Raw genomic sequence first — 15,796 nt, 5'->3', positions numbered from 1 at the left:
GCCAATGCTTCTACAAAGGGAGTCTGGTTAGGCTCACTAAGTCTGATTAAAAAAACATTTTTAATTACTTTTTTATCTGTTTTCTCTTAGACTGTAGGCCTACATTTGAACTTTTATCTGTTTTCAAATGACACACTTCTGTCATCAATAAGAATCATTGTTCAGTAAAGTAGACTATCAAAAATAAATGCTTTTGAATGATAATTTTGGAGCTATTGTTCCCTTTGTTTTTCTATGGCTATCAAACTGTTAATTTGTCAGGACTCTAGGGGACAGAGGGAGTTTCTCTCCTAACAAATACCTATAGAGGATTTCTTTCACAGCCTAATTTCCTTATGTCTCTGTCAGAATACTTTTTAAATACATGCTTCTTTGAGTCCTTCCTATAAATTGTGACTGATAACACATGACTGGATTAGTGAAGGGTATAAGGACCCTCGCTTTCATCTGTCCAAATTAGTGATTCATTATTAATTCAAGGAGAAGGTAGAGGTGTATTTTTAAAAACTCTGACCAAGCCACTTTAACCCATGCCTAACCTAACACCTGGCGCCACATGGTAATTAAAAAACATCACATATAATACAGAATGGCGGTTGAAATACATTATATAGGCTAGATTTTTTATACAAAGGTGCTTCATTATATTGCTATTTCCAGCACCATTTACAGTTGGTCACACAGTACAATAGAAAGAATAGAGGTCTGTGACGTTCCTAAACGCGTTGCCGTTTAATCACCAGCAGGTGTCGCTCCAGACAGTACTTTGCACTTGTCAACTTCCGTTTAGAAACGTATCATCACAGACATGGCGGCTAGCTCACGGCGGAATCCCCCTCCTCTCCCTGGAGCAGAGAACCAAGACCCACTTTCCGAAATGGCAGATGAAGACAGTGACGAAGGGGAGGATATATTCGTTGGCAATGTAAGCACTAGGCATATCAGATGATACCAGCTACAGCTTGTCCTGACTGAAACCTGATCTGTACACCATTCCATAGCATGCTAATGTTAACTAAGCTAGTAGCCCTGTACACTACAGAACGGAGTTTAGCCAGCTAGCTAGGCTAACATTAGCTAACTACCTGTCAAGCACAACTCTTCAAGTCTCCATTCTGGTACAATCCATTAGATAGCTTACTGACGTTAACTCCTTTTGTTTTTTGATTGCAGTCAGCAAGCTGCACTCACTCACAATTACTAATTTATTAAGCGCTGCACTCCAGCCTAGATATATACCTGTGTGAAGCTAGTCACAAAAAGGATTAACCATAATAGTGGAATTTTCGGTTCGCTTTCAAAATAAAAGTGATACAAATAGTGGAAACGTGCTACATTTGGACTAGCTATATAATGCTAAACAATGTAGGAATGTTCTTACACATTCAACAAAAGACAATAATTAGTTTTGACACAAAAAGTAAAAATCAGTTGACATCGCACTGTGGATGTATTAGACTAGAATTGCATTGTGGGCATACTTATATTTCATTCTACAGCCTTGCCTAAACATCACAGTTACCATGGTTATTCCATGGATAATCCGTCTGAAAGAAATCGCTGTAAAAAAAAATATGCAAATCTATGCAAGCTAAAATGTTGAATAAAATGATATGAGGTTACTTTACCGGTTGTCCGTGCAGAACCTACCGGCGCAGCAAAAAGTCAAGTAAACAATTATTTACTGTGGACATTTGATTTCCACAACTTTTTCCAGCACCTGTCAATTCTGTCACTTGTATTTTCCATCTCCTTAGCATTTCACGTGATGCACAATATCTAAACAATAGCCGAATGTAATCGAACATGGTCCTGTCTATGCTTCGGTTAAACTCGGCCATTGTTGATATATTGTCCAAGTCATGCGAATTGCGTCAGTATTGGAAATAAAAAACAGAAATACAAACCGATATACAGACCAGCGTACTGAAAGTCGGGTTAATAACACTACTCTGTGGATAGTCTGTCTCGGATTACCGCCTATATAAGGAGGAAATCAGGTAAAGTATGTTTAAATTAAATGTATTCAACGTTCTGACTTGGCTTATGACTGTTCACAAAAAGTGAGCCTACATGTTAGAGATGAGAGAAGAGTCTGCCACGCTCGGATTCGTAGAGACTATGTACAGGCTAACCTATGGATGTTGCACCCATGAAATGGAGGATCAGCCTACTCCGTGACATTCACAGAACGCTAATATGTGTGTAAACGCTACACAGTTGTGTTCTGTGAGTGTCACTCAATAGGCTGATACCCTATTTCATGGGTGCAACATCCTTAGGTTAGGCTGTACAGTGCATATAAGTATGCCACAAATGCATTTCTAAAGTCTAATACATCCACAGTGCGATTTCAATTGATTTGTATTGCTTTGGGTCAAATTAACTAATTATTGTCTTGAATCTGTATAACATCCGACCATTAACTAGGCCAAATATGGCATTATTCCACTATTTGTATTTGTTTGAATCTCTTTTAATGGGGCACTTTTATTTTGAACCGCAAATTCCACGATTGTTGCTAATCCTTAGTGTGGCTAGCTTCACACAGGTGTAGCTAGCCAAGGGGCTAAAATCCAAACAGAATTAGCCACATCTGGGCAATGGTTGACCTCACTCTTGTCCAGGACCGGGGCATCTGATAATGTAACTAACTAGCTTGTTAAATCGGTTCTATTTTTACAACTTCACTGCACGTTGGCTAGCTAGTTCTACTAATATATATATATCTAACTTCAGTTGGACATACACTTGTTTCCACCCAAATAAAGGAAAAGATGAGAAATTGTCTTCAAATCCCATAGTGGACATCAGTCTACACTTGACCAGTTACCCCCACCTTCATTTTTGGACGAAAATGAGTTTGATAGTAATGGACATGTGGCTATGTAGGCCCATGTATTCTGTTGCATCATTGTAATACAGCAATGTAATACATAACTAAAGGGACAATTCACTATTTTCCAACACTAAATTCATCATCTCCAACACCCCCAACATCAACATGTGATCATGGTGGGTTTATATGTTTTTGAGTCAAAAAACACATCTTCCGATCTCTTTAACTTCAAAACACAAATGCACCATTTTCATATGTTGATGTCGAGCTGGAGATTAATATGAAGTTACATTTTTTTTAATTTTTTATAATTGCCTTTGTCACAATCAACTGACCTGGCCCCTTTTCACTGATAACCCAAGTCCACTCCTTGTATGTGAAAGGTTAGTGACCTGTTTTAATACCCTCAATTCTAAGTGCTGTCCTCTTTATTGATATTTTTGTATTACCCTTCAGAGCAACCCTGTTGCAGAGGCCTTTCAGCCTGACACAGCCAATGGTGAAGAACCAGCTGACCTCTTCAGTGAAGCAGAAACTAGCACCGCTGTCAACAGTTCCATCACAACCTCTAAGTCCAACGGTGTCCATTCAGACAATGAGAATGATCTATTTGCAGGTATGTTATCATTTTCCCCTTTTATTATTACCCCTACTAGACTGAAAAGCAGAATTGGTTCATCTCCCTGTGACGTCCTTGCCTATGTTATATGTTGCCCCTCCGTCCCCTCAGAGGTCTCGGTGGAGCTGTCCATGGAGAACCCCAGCACCACAGCCAAGTCCTCTGGAGCTGAATTCACCCCGTCACTTACACTATCAGCAACACAACCTGAGTCTATGGAGCAGGTAGGCTACAACAGGACATCAGCAACACAACCTGAGTCTATGGAGCAGGTAGGCTACAACAGGACATCAGCAACACAACCCAGGTCTATAGAGCAGGTAGGCTACAACAGGACATCAGCAACACAACCCAGGTCTATGGAGCAGGTAGGCTACAACAGGACATCAGCAACACAACCCAGGTCTATAGAGCAGGTAGGCTACAACAGGACATCAGCAACACAACCCAGGTCTATGGAGCAGGTAGGCTACAACAGGACATCAGCAACACAACCCAGGTCTATGGAGCAGGTAGGCTATAACAGGACATCAGCAACACAACCCAGGTCTATGGTAGGCTACAACAGGACATCAGCAACACAACCCAAGTCTATGGAGCAGGTAGGCTACAACAGGACATCAGCAACACAACCCAGGTCTATGGAGCAGGTAGGCTATAACAGGACATCAGCAACACAACCCAGGTCTATGGTAGGCTACAACAGGACATCAGCAACACAACCCAGGTCTATGGAGCAGGTAGGCTATAACAGGACATCAGCAACACAACCCAGGTCTATGGTAGGCTACAACAGGACATCAGCAACACAACCCAGGTCTATGGAGCAGGTAGGCTACAACAGGACATCAGCAACACAACCCAGGTCTATGGAGCAGGTAGGCTACAACAGGACATCAGCAACACAACCCAGGTCTATGGAGCAGGTAGGCTACAACAGGACATCAGCAACACAACCCAGGTCTATGGAGCAGGTAGGCTACAACAGGACATCAGCAACACAACCCAGGTCTATGGAGCAGGTAGGCTACAACAGGACATCAGCAACACAACCCAGGTCTATGGAGCAGGTAGGCTACAACAGGACATCAGCAACACAACCCAGGTCTATGGAGCAGGTAGGCTACAACAGGACATCAGCAACACAACCCAGGTCTATGGAGCAGGTAGGCTACAACAGGACATCAGCAACACAACCCAGGTCTATGGAGCAGGTAGGCTACAACAGGACATCAGCAACACAACCCAGGTCTATGGAGCAGGTAGGCTACAACAGGACATCAGCAACACAACCCAGGTCTATGGAGCAGGTAGGCTACAACAGGACATCAGCAACACAACCCAGGTCTATGGAGCAGGTAGGCTACAACAGGACATCAGCAACACAACCCAGGTCTATGGAGCAGGTAGGCTACAACAGGACATCAGCAACACAACCCAGGTCTATGGAGCAGGTAGGCTACAACAGGACATCAGCAACACAACCCAGGTCTATGGAGCAGGTAGGCTACAACAGGACATCAGCAACACAACCCAGGTCTATGGAGCAGGTAGGCTACAACAGGACATCAGCAACACAACCCAGGTCTATGGAGCAGGTAGGCTACAACAGGACATCAGCAACACAACCCAGGTCTATGGAGCAGGTAGGCTACAACAGGACATCAGCAACACAACCCAGGTCTATGGAGCAGGTAGGCTACAACAGGACATCAGCAACACAACCCAGGTCTATGGAGCAGGTAGGCTATAACAGGACATCAGCAACACAACCCAGGTCTATGGTAGGCTACAACAGGACATCAGCAACACAACCCAGGTCTATGGAGCAGGTAGGCTACAACAGGACATCAGCAACACAACCCAGGTCTATGGTAGGCTACAACAGGACATCAGCAACACAACCCAGGTCTATGGAGCAGGTAGGCTACAACAGGACATCAGCAACACAACCCAGGTCTATAGAGCAGGTAGGCTACAACAGGACATCAGCAACACAACCCAGGTCTATGGAGCAGGTAGGCTACAACAGGACATCAGCAACACAACCCAGGTCTATGGAGCAGGTAGGCTACAACAGGACATCAGCAACACAACCCAGGTCTATGGAGCAGGTAGGCTACAACAGGACATCAGCAACACAACCCAGGTCTATGGAGCAGGTAGGCTACAACAGGACATCAGCAACACAACCCAGGTCTATGGAGCAGGTAGGCTACAACAGGACATCAGCAACACAACCCAGGTCTATGGAGCAGGTAGGCTACAACAGGACATCAGCAACACAACCCAGGTCTATGGAGCAGGTAGGCTACAACAGGACATCAGCAACACAACCCAGATCTATGGAGCAGGTAGGCTACAACAGGACATCAGCAACACAACCCAGGTCTATGGAGCAGGTAGGCTACAACAGGACATCAGCAACACAACCCAGGTCTATGGAGCAGGTAGGCTACAACAGGACATCAGCAACACAACCCAGGTCTATGGAGCAGGTAGGCTACAACAGGACATCAGCAACACAACCCAGGTCTATGGAGCAGGTAGGCTACAACAGGACATCAGCAACACAACCCAGGTCTATGGAGCAGGTAGGCTACAACAGGACATCAGCAACACAACCCAGGTCTATGGAGCAGGTAGGCTACAACAGGACATCAGCAACACAACCCAGGTCTATGGAGCAGGTAGGCTACAACAGGACATCAGCAACACAACCCAGGTCTATGGAGCAGGTAGGCTACAACAGGACATCAGCAACACAACCCAGGTCTATGGAGCAGGTAGGCTACAACAGGACATCAGCAACACAACCCAGGTCTATGGAGCAGGTAGGCTACAACAGGACATCAGCAACACAACCCAGGTCTATGGAGCAGGTAGGCTACAACAGGACATCAGCAACACAACCCAGGTCTATGGAGCAGGTAGGCTATAACAGGACATCAGCAACACAACCCAGGTCTATGGTAGGCTACAACAGGACATCAGCAACACAACCCAAGTCTATGGAGCAGGTAGGCTACAACAGGACATCAGCAACACAACCCAGGTCTATGGAGCAGGTAGGCTACAACAGGACATCAGCAACACAACCCAGGTCTATGGAGCAGGTAGGCTACAACAGGACATCAGCAACACAACCCAGGTCTATGGAGCAGGTAGGCTACAACAGGACATCAGCAACACAACCCAGGTCTATGGAGCAGGTAGGCTACAACAGGACATCAGCAACACAACCCAGGTCTATGGAGCAGGTAGGCTACAACAGGACATCAGCAACACAACCCAGGTCTATGGAGCAGGTAGGCTACAACAGGACATCAGCAACACAACCCAGGTCTATGGAGCAGGTAGGCTACAACAGGACATCAGCAACACAACCCAGGTCTATGGAGCAGGTAGGCTACAACAGGACATCAGCAACACAACCCAGGTCTATGGAGCAGGTAGGCTACAACAGGACATCAGCAACACAACCCAGGTCTATGGAGCAGGTAGGCTACAACAGGACATCAGCAACACAACCCAGGTCTATGGAGCAGGTAGGCTACAACAGGACATCAGCAACACAACCCAGGTCTATGGAGCAGGTAGGCTACAACAGGACATCAGCAACACAACCCAGGTCTATGGAGCAGGTAGGCTATAACAGGACATCAGCAACACAACCCAGGTCTATGGAGCAGGTAGGCTATAACAGGACATCAGCAACACAACCCAGGTCTATGGAGCAGGTAGGCTACAACAGGACATCAGCAACACAACCCAGGTCTATGGAGCAGGTAGGCTACAACAGGACATCAGCAACACAACCCAGGTCTATGGAGCAGGTAGGCTACAACAGGACATCAGCAACACAACCCAGGTCTATGGAGCAGGTAGGCTATAACAGGACATCAGCAACACAACCCAGGTCTATGGAGCAGGTAGGCTACAACAGGACATCAGCAACACAACCCAGGTCTATAGAGCAGGTAGGCTACAACAGGACATCAGCAACACAACCCAGGTCTATGGAGCAGGTAGGCTACAACAGGACATCAGCAACACAACCCAGGTCTATGGAGCAGGTAGGCTACAACAGGACATCAGCAACACAACCCAGGTCTATGGAGCAGGTAGGCTACAACAGGACATCAGCAACACAACCCAGGTCTATGGAGCAGGTAGGCTACAACAGGACATCAGCAACACAACCCAGGTCTATGGTAGGCTACAACAGGACATCAGCAACACAACCCAGGTCTATGGTAGGCTACAACAGGACATCAGCAACACAACCCAGGTCTATAGAGCAGGTAGGCTACAACAGGACATCAGCAACACAACCCAGGTCTATAGAGCAGGTAGGCTACAACAGGACATCAGCAACACAACCCAGGTCTATGGAGCAGGTAGGCTACAACAGGACATCAGCAACACAACCCAGGTCTATGGAGCAGGTAGGCTACAACAGGACATCAGCAACACAACCCAGGTCTATAGAGCAGGTAGGCTACAACAGGACATGCCTAACAAATTCCTCCACAGTTTAGTTTAATGTAATATGTTGTTGTCTGCTGTTCGTTGCTTTGGAGGGCCATTATGCCATAACGTAATTATTATCAGCCCTCAAAAGACCGATATAGGGGATAGGGAACACTGCTGACCTTATGAGACTAGCAAAACCCCAAATGTTTTCATCATATGCAGCAAAAGAGAGAGAATAATAACAGTAAATGTAAGTGCAGTTTCCCGAAGTCTTGTTGTTCACCAGCTCATTTCCACCAATTCAGTTGGAAGAGGAAAAAGATGAGGACAGCTTTGACATGGAGGTTGCTGTCACCAATCCAGAGAAAATTGGTAAGGAATATTTTTTGCTCACTATCTTTGAACTGATGTTTGGCAACCATTTTAGAAGCATTGGACGTGTGTATTGTGGTTGAATCAATGGAAGCTATGATGTAATTATCTCATCTTCCTCTCAATTGAGTTGAGTTTTTAAAGTAGGAAGCCAAGACGGCATCGCTGGGTGAGGGAGTGTTTTCTTGCTTGTCCAAGCAACTTTGAGGGTTAGGAGTCTAATATTGGCTATCAATATAGCAAGAACTAACTATAGCTTTAGCTACACATGGCAAGTTGAGAGTTTTGTTTTTGTCAATTTGAATGGGAAGAACACAACAAAGACAACAGAAGATGGAATATCAAAGCATCACAGAAGCCGACAGGCATGCTAGCTAGCTACGACAAGAGCCAGAACAGCATGGATACACAAGATGCCGTGAGCTCAATACGGACCAGGACCAGATCCTTGAAACGTCTTTACCTCAGTTTAGTTTTTAAATGTTGTTCACGCTTGGTCCTGGAGGGTTGTAGCCAGGATATGCCTGTTTTAAAATATATTTTTTTTACAGTTTGTGTGTCATTTTCCCGTCTCTCGGATTTCATATTGTAAACTAAACTATGTGTCAACCTCTGTAACCTGACAATTTGATTTTCCCTTTTAGGAGATGGCATGAACGCTTACATGGCCTACAAGGTGTCCACTCGGGTATGTAACTTCTGCAGCAGCAAAATCAGGACTTCTTAAACAACTCGTTTTGGTTTTGGTCATGTATATAGTAGTGTTCCCAAACCATTTTTCTATGCTTTGCACTGTGACCATGAACAATTTGAAGGAATTACTCTGCTTGTGTTGAGTAGGCCTACTTCTGCCAGTCCTCTATGAAATCAGAACTTGTGATTTTGTCTTGCGCAAACTGATACTAAGCCTCACTAATTCCACCCCCTAGACTACATTACCCATGTTCAGGAACAGGACATTCTCGGTGTGGAGGAGGTTCAGTGATTTCCTTGGGCTGTATGAGAAGCTGTCGGTGAAGCACTCCCTGAACGGCTGTATCATCCCTCCACCACCAGAGAAGAGCGTTGTGGGTAAGGAACTACATTTGTCAGTTCATGTCTGCCAGCCAGTTTCAAAAACCGGGTTGCAGGCATAGTATGCAAACCCGGTAGATTTCACAGGTGCAGGGTACTGATCACGGCACATGAAATACAGAAAGACACTAGTAACACCATGTCTTGACTCCCTAGGGATGACCAAAGTGAAGGTGGGAAAGGATGACTCTTCCTCGGCTGACTTTGTGGAGAGGAGGAGAGCGGCTCTGGAGAGGTAGAACCTGAAGAAGCACCTTTTACCATTATTGTACTCAGATTGTGTTCAGATTGTGTTTTATATTAGCCTGTTGATATTTGTCATATTCCTTTGCTTTTGTTAAGAATGTATTGCTGTATCTTCATTGCTATGGCAGGCATTGCATTGTTTCCTCCCTGTAGTCTAGCCCGTTGATATTTGTGGGATTTTCTAGGTACCTGCAGAGAGTAGTGTGTCACCCGTCCCTGTTACAAGACCCTGATGTCAGAGAGTTCCTGGAAAGAGACGAGGTAGGTGCTCTAAAGTCATTAGCTGTCAATACTGTCACAGACTACTGGAATCATGCATTAATTTGTTCACTGTCTGCGTGCGTGCGTCTGCGTGCGTGTGTGTCTGCGTGCGTGTGTGTCTGCGTGCGTGTGTGTCTGCGTGCGTGTGTGTCTGCGTGCGTGTGTGTCTGCGTGCGTGTGTGTGTCTGTCAGCTGCCTAGGGCGGTGGGTACACACACACTGAGTGGAGCTGGCTTCCTGAAGATGATCAACAGAGCATCAGATGCTGTCAGTAAGATGACCATCAAGATCAGTGACTCGGATGCTGTAAGACAATCACTGTTCTGGTTGATTTACTCAAATGCCAAACAAGAAATCATAGCAGTAAAGTCAGTTATCTAAATTAATGTTGGAGCTTTTGCATTTTTTTTTTCTGTAAAAATATGATATTTTTCTTTACTGTCTGCTAAACGGGATGCGTATGCCTCTGTAAAGCTTTGGGTCGACACGTCCCCTTTGTCATTCAAATTAGTTTAATTGATGTAGATTGGTTGCCTGATCGTACCTCCCACGTTGCTTTGTGTTCCAGTGGTTTGACAACAAACTGCAGGAGGTGGAGAGCGAGGAGCTGCAGCTGAGGAAACTCCATGCGGTGGTGGACTCCCTGGTCAACCACAGAAAGGGTGAGATTCACAGAAAAAAGAGATGTCTGCTTTAAAACCCTTTTGATAAGATTGGAGCTGTCAAGCAGACCTTCTTTTTTTTTATTTGTGACCCTGGTATATCTGTTGTTTCGTCAGAGCTCTGCGGGAACACAGCAGTGTTCGCCAAGAGCATGGCCATGCTGGGCAACTCGGAGGACAACACAGCTCTGTCCCGGGCCCTCTCCCAACTGGCCGAGGTGGAGGACAAGATGGAGACGCTACACCAGGAGCAGGCGGCCAGCGACTTCTTCATCTTGGCCGAGCTGCTGGCCGACTACATCCGCCTACTAGGGGCCGTCAGGGTACGGAAACTTCATTCTACATCCGCCTACTAGGGGCCGTCAGGGTACGGAAACTTCATTCTATGGCCTGAATTTTAAATAGAACGCTACGACTACATTAACTGGATGAGTAAATCCAAAATGTCAATGGAAGATTAGTGCAAACGTTGCTATCTTTGGTGCTAAACTGGGTAGCTACTAGCTAGAATCTGTGTGCCCTCGATGTGAAATTGATGTGGTGCAGATTTTGGCCTGAACTCGTGCTGTGCGCTTAATTTGGGAATTCTCGTTATGTTGTCCTCAGGGCTGTTTTGAGCAGCGCATGAAAACGTGGCAGCGCTGGCAGGAGGCTCAGAGCACCCTGCAGAAGAAGAGGGAGGTTGAGGCAAAGCTTCTGTGGGCCAACAAGCCTGACAAACTACAACAGGCCAAAGAGGAGATCACTGAGGTACAGGAGCCAGCACTGTGTTAATGCATGCTTAAAGGGAGATGGTATTGCTTTGACTTCTAGTTCCACATTAAACTCTCCTTATTCCCCTCATTTCTTTCACAGTGGGAGGGTAAAGTCACTCAGTACGAGAGGGATTTTGACAGGATCTCTGTAACCGTTCGTAAGGAATTCCTCAGGTTTGAGGTAAAGGCTATTTATTTTTTTGCATTGGAGCAACATCGTGCTACCGTATTCAGGATAGTTTTGCATGAGAAAATCTACCTGACAGTTATTTTCTTCCCCTCCATCTAACAGAAAGAGAAGTCCAAGGACTTCAAAAGCCAGATAGTGAAATATCTGGAGTCTCTTCTACAGTCTCAACAGCGGGTAATCTGTACTCTTTTCATTTGTATTTATTTTTTTAAATCTCTTCAAATGTGTGTGTTTTCATGTAACTGTTTGCTTGAAATGTTGGCCTTTATACTCCATCATATTGATGTGCTCTCTTTTCACTTTTCTCCCTCTTGGATCTAGCACGTAAAGTTCTGGGAAGCATTCCTGCCTGAAGCAAAAGCGATAGCATGATGAGGCTTGAGGACGTTAGGAAGAGAACGACTGCCTTTTTGAACACTTTACCTCCTGACTATGTATCCAGAAGACAATGCAACAGAGGGGACAACTACTCTACATCTCATCCATATTATTTTAGCATTAGTGATTTATTTTTCAGCTTTTCAGTATGCTCTACATCGGCACAATGTATCGATTCAACAGAGATGAATTTGACAGTATAGCTTTTCTATGTAAACATGTAAGTGGGATATGTTTTACTCCGTGTTCTTGGGCCACCCTTACTCGGATAGGAAGAGTTTGACTTAACAATCCTAAAGTGTTCACATTTTGAGGTACTTCCGTTTACAGTAGAGGGCAGTTCATAACTGTTTACAAAAGCTCATGAAATAACTTTTGGATGCACAAACGCATAGGGGAATGTAGTAAATTGTGTGTGTCGTGTGAAATACCACTTTGACTAGAGAGCTCATTCAAACTGATAGACGGACTAATACCAACGGTCCTCAATTTGTGCATTTACAGACCTACAGTGAAGGGACAAAATAATGGAAGCATGGAGTGTATGTTTATGGTGACCCATCAGATGAGTGTACCTGTCTGTGTCTTTGTGCGTGTTCACCATTGTTTGATCATCAGTTGATATACATCTGTAACCTCAAATAATTATGATCAACAACAGTCTTTCTGAACTGACCATCAGTATATTTTTACAGCTGTGTTCAAACATGTAGCCTCATTGAATTCAATGTGATTGTGAAATGTGTCATGTTCAGTGTTGGAAAAAGTACTAAATCGTCCTACTTGAGTAAAAGTAAAGATAAGTCAATGAAAAATTACTCAAGCAACCGTCACCCTTGAAGAAGAAGTACTAGAAGTACTTGAAGAAGTACTAAATGTTCATACTTGAGTAAAAGTACAAAGTAAAAGTCAATGCTATACATAAAATTCCTTATATTAAGCAAACCAGACGGCACGATTTTCTTGTTTTTTATTTATTTACTGACAGACTGTGGCACATAATTCTATCCTGCCTCAGCATTCAAAATGCTGAGGCAGAATAGAATTATGTGCCACAGTCTTATTTTGGGTGTTGGGGTAAATGTATGGGAGTAGTACATATCTTTAGGAATGTGGTGGAGTAAAAGTAGTCAAATATAAATAGGAATGTAATGTACACATACCCAAGTATTTTTTTTCTTCAGTACTTTAAACCACTGATCAAGTTTCCTCACAATTTTGATAAACTAGCAACAGTGCTTGACTTGGACTGAAATAGGTGTCAGTACTCATTTTGTGTGCTGGTACTGTTAAGGTGCAGGAAGTCCATAATACTTTTGAACTAAATATTCTATATAAGGTGCAGGAACTAGAGCAGTAGAAAATGAGGTGCCGCTAATCAGTTCCGGTTGGGGTTATACCCAAATCCAGCACTGACTAGCAGTGTGTAATGATGATGAAAGCAAAGTGATAACAAATGTTGACTCCTTTAGTTTTCTTACCCAACATTTATATGAGTGTCTGTTCTTTTTCCTCAAGATGTGCTTTATTTTTGTAACCACTCGCATTTAGATAAGATATTCCTGAAAATTCTATAGAAGTGAGTAATAAAGATGATTGACTGAACTTCGTTTAATGTTTGAGGCAGTTTTTTAGTCCATAAAATGTTATCAGTATCCAAAAATGTAGGACAGGGAATATCATATGGAGGTTATTTGGTGCATGGTTTCAAACATTCTATCCACATAATATACATTTTAAATAACTGAGCTTGTATCATTGCATTGTTAAAACCATTGAGTTAGAAAATTTGAAGTCATATACTCAATTAATCACCATTATTTTAAAACATTTATTTAAATTTGGGTCCCCCCCAAAAAATGTATCGAGCCCTGTGCAACCTGGAAGTGTTGACGCAAGCGGGTGTGTCGTTCAAAGCTCAATGGTGCGACTGCCTGTACTTCCGGAGAACGTCAACCTTTCACGAACAGCGAGATAGCAAGAAGAAGAAAAATAATGAAAGGGTTGCTTGTCTGTCTCTATTGACTGATAATTATACAATATTTATATTTGATCGAATTAAATACACTTGAACACTTAGGTGAATCGCAAGAGGCGTCCGAATCAACAGCAGGAGTACCACAGCTAAAGTAAGTCGGTGGTTGTTTGCATGATGATAGCTAGCCTCGTTGCTAATGACGATAACTACTAGCGAACGTTAGCTATTTTCCATTTCCTCGTTCCACCTAATTTGGGTTAACCGAAATTACGTTCCCCCTGAAATAAATGTAGTTCCATGTCAATGAGGCTGCTATAGCTAAATACCAATTAAATAAATGGCGCTATTAATTGGCCTGCTAGCTAGCTAACGTATCCAAGCAAGTTACGTTATTGCTTTTTCATCCAATTCAGTTTGTTTTGTATAACCTAACGTTAGCTAACTAGCTGTTGGCTGGATATATGAAAGTTATGGTTGGATAAAATTGTGGTTGCTGCTAAAAGTGGTGGTTGCTTTTGACCAAATAAACGCTATCTATCTAGCTAGCTAACGTTATAAACATTCCCATCGTTGGCTCAGTGTGTGAAAGCTAAGTAACTAGCAAGCTAAGGTCAATTTACACATCTAACGTTACTGTAGGTGGCTAGCTAATCGATATGTCCACATTGTCAGGAAGTATCTTTTGTCTATGGAAGAAGCCTATAATAACAAACGTCGCTGCTGGCATCGTGTTTTAGCTTGTGGAAAAGCATCTCTGCAGTTAACGTTAAATCAGTATTGTCCCTGTTAGCTAGGTAACGTTATGTCTTGTTATTAAATTGTGTAGGCCAAGATATAGCCATTATTTTTTGGGCGAAAAAGATTAGACCTACAGTAGAATGATTACTCATTTGATGTTAATCTGGCTATCTGAGACGAAATATATTGACGTGTATATAATATAATATGGCGTTATTTTACAGTATATATGGACATACAGTACCAGTCAAGTTTGGACACACCTACTCATTCAAGGGTTTTTCTTTATTTTTTCTATTTTCTACATAGTATAATAATAGTGAAGACGTCACAACTATGAAGTAACACAGATGGAATCATGTAGTAACCAAAAAAGTGTTAAACAAATCAAAATATATTTGAGATTCTTCAAAGCAGCCACCCTTTGCCTTGATGACAGCTTCAAATTTGATTTGTCTCATGCACCGTATACGACAGACCTTACAGTGAAATGCTTATTTACAAGCCCTTAACCAACAATGCAGTTTTAAGAAAATAATTACCTAAAAAATTTATAACAAATAGTTAAAGAGCAGCAGTGAAATAACAGTAGTGAGACTATATACAGGGGGTACCGGTACAGAGCCAATATGCAGGGGCACCGATTAGTCGAGGTAATTGAGGCTGGAGTCTTTGACACTTTCTTTGGACCTTCCTCTGACCCCGCTTGGTATAGAGGTACTGGGTGGCAGGAAGCTTGGCCCCAGTGATGTACTGGGCCGTACGCACGACCCGCTGTAGTGCCTTGCGGTCGGAGGCCGGCAGTTGCCATACCAGGCAGTGATGCAACCAGGATGCTCTCGATGGTGCAGCTGTATAACTTTTTGAGGATCTGAGGACCCTTGCCAAATCTTTTCAGGCTCCTGAGGGGGAATAGGCTTTGTCATGCCCTCTTCACGACTGTCTTGGTGTGTTTGGATCATGGTAATTTGTTGGTGATGCGGACACCAAGTAACTTGAACCTCTCAACCTGAGCTACTACAGCCCTGCTGATGAGAATGGTGGAATGCTCGGTCCTCCTTTTCCTGTAGTCCACAATCATCTCCTTAGTCTTGATCACTTTGAGGGAGAGGTTGTTGTCCTGGCACAGACAGGTCTCTGACCTCCTCCCTATAGGCTGTCTCATTGTTGTCGGTGATCAGGCCTACCACTGTTGTCGTCAGCAAACT

General features: G+C 43.7%; 2 protein-coding genes across 6 annotated transcripts in view; both read left to right on the top strand.

Moving 5' to 3' along the window:
• Positions 1–790: 790 nt before the first annotated feature.
• LOC139384650 (sorting nexin-1-like) lies at positions 791–13,484 on the top strand. 2 transcript variants are annotated; one of them, XM_071129463.1, is made up of 15 exons: positions 791–925; positions 3,296–3,455; positions 3,570–3,682; positions 8,240–8,306; positions 8,951–8,994; positions 9,236–9,377; positions 9,537–9,615; positions 9,812–9,887; positions 10,080–10,193; positions 10,456–10,549; positions 10,667–10,872; positions 11,156–11,299; positions 11,405–11,485; positions 11,597–11,668; positions 11,816–13,484. In XM_071129463.1, exons 1-15 carry the CDS (start codon positions 809–811, stop codon positions 11,864–11,866), a joined length of 1,560 nt encoding a protein of 519 aa, XP_070985564.1. In that variant the 5' UTR covers positions 791–808; the 3' UTR covers positions 11,867–13,484. The 2 variants fall into 2 exon arrangements, with proteins under 2 accessions (XP_070985564.1, XP_070985565.1); XM_071129464.1 differs by lacking the exons at positions 791–925; positions 3,296–3,455; positions 3,570–3,682 and adding an exon at positions 3,706–3,730.
• A 308-nt stretch (positions 13,485–13,792) lies between these two features.
• The window catches only part of LOC139384305 (casein kinase I), a 45,135-nt gene continuing 43,131 nt past the window's right edge, over positions 13,793–15,796 (top strand). For 3 of the 4 annotated variants that reach the window (XM_071128983.1, XM_071128984.1, XM_071128982.1), the window contains exon 1: positions 13,804–14,001. The gene's annotated coding sequence lies outside the window, so the exon portion shown is untranslated. Of the gene's footprint in view, positions 14,002–15,796 lie in introns of all 4 variants that reach the window. The other variant, XM_071128985.1, reaches the window with a different exon arrangement.

This window comes from Oncorhynchus clarkii, chromosome 26, assembly GCF_045791955.1.
Source record: "Oncorhynchus clarkii lewisi isolate Uvic-CL-2024 chromosome 26, UVic_Ocla_1.0, whole genome shotgun sequence".
Lineage (NCBI taxonomy): Eukaryota > Metazoa > Chordata > Actinopteri > Salmoniformes > Salmonidae > Oncorhynchus > Oncorhynchus clarkii.
Note: the sequence above shows the minus strand (reverse complement) of the source record. Positions and strands in the feature narration are given on the sequence as shown.

Excerpts from the sequence above, each read along its gene's own strand:
- LOC139384650 (XM_071129463.1), top strand. The coding sequence starts at position 809 with ATGGCGGCTAGCTCACGGCGGAATCCCCCTCCTCTCCCTGGAGCAGAG. Across the intron at positions 3,456-3,569 it reads TGAGAATGATCTATTTGCAG|AGGTCTCGGTGGAGCTGTCC; the intron begins GTATGTTATCAT and ends CCGTCCCCTCAG. Across the intron at positions 11,300-11,404 it reads CCAAAGAGGAGATCACTGAG|TGGGAGGGTAAAGTCACTCA; the intron begins GTACAGGAGCCA and ends TTTCTTTCACAG.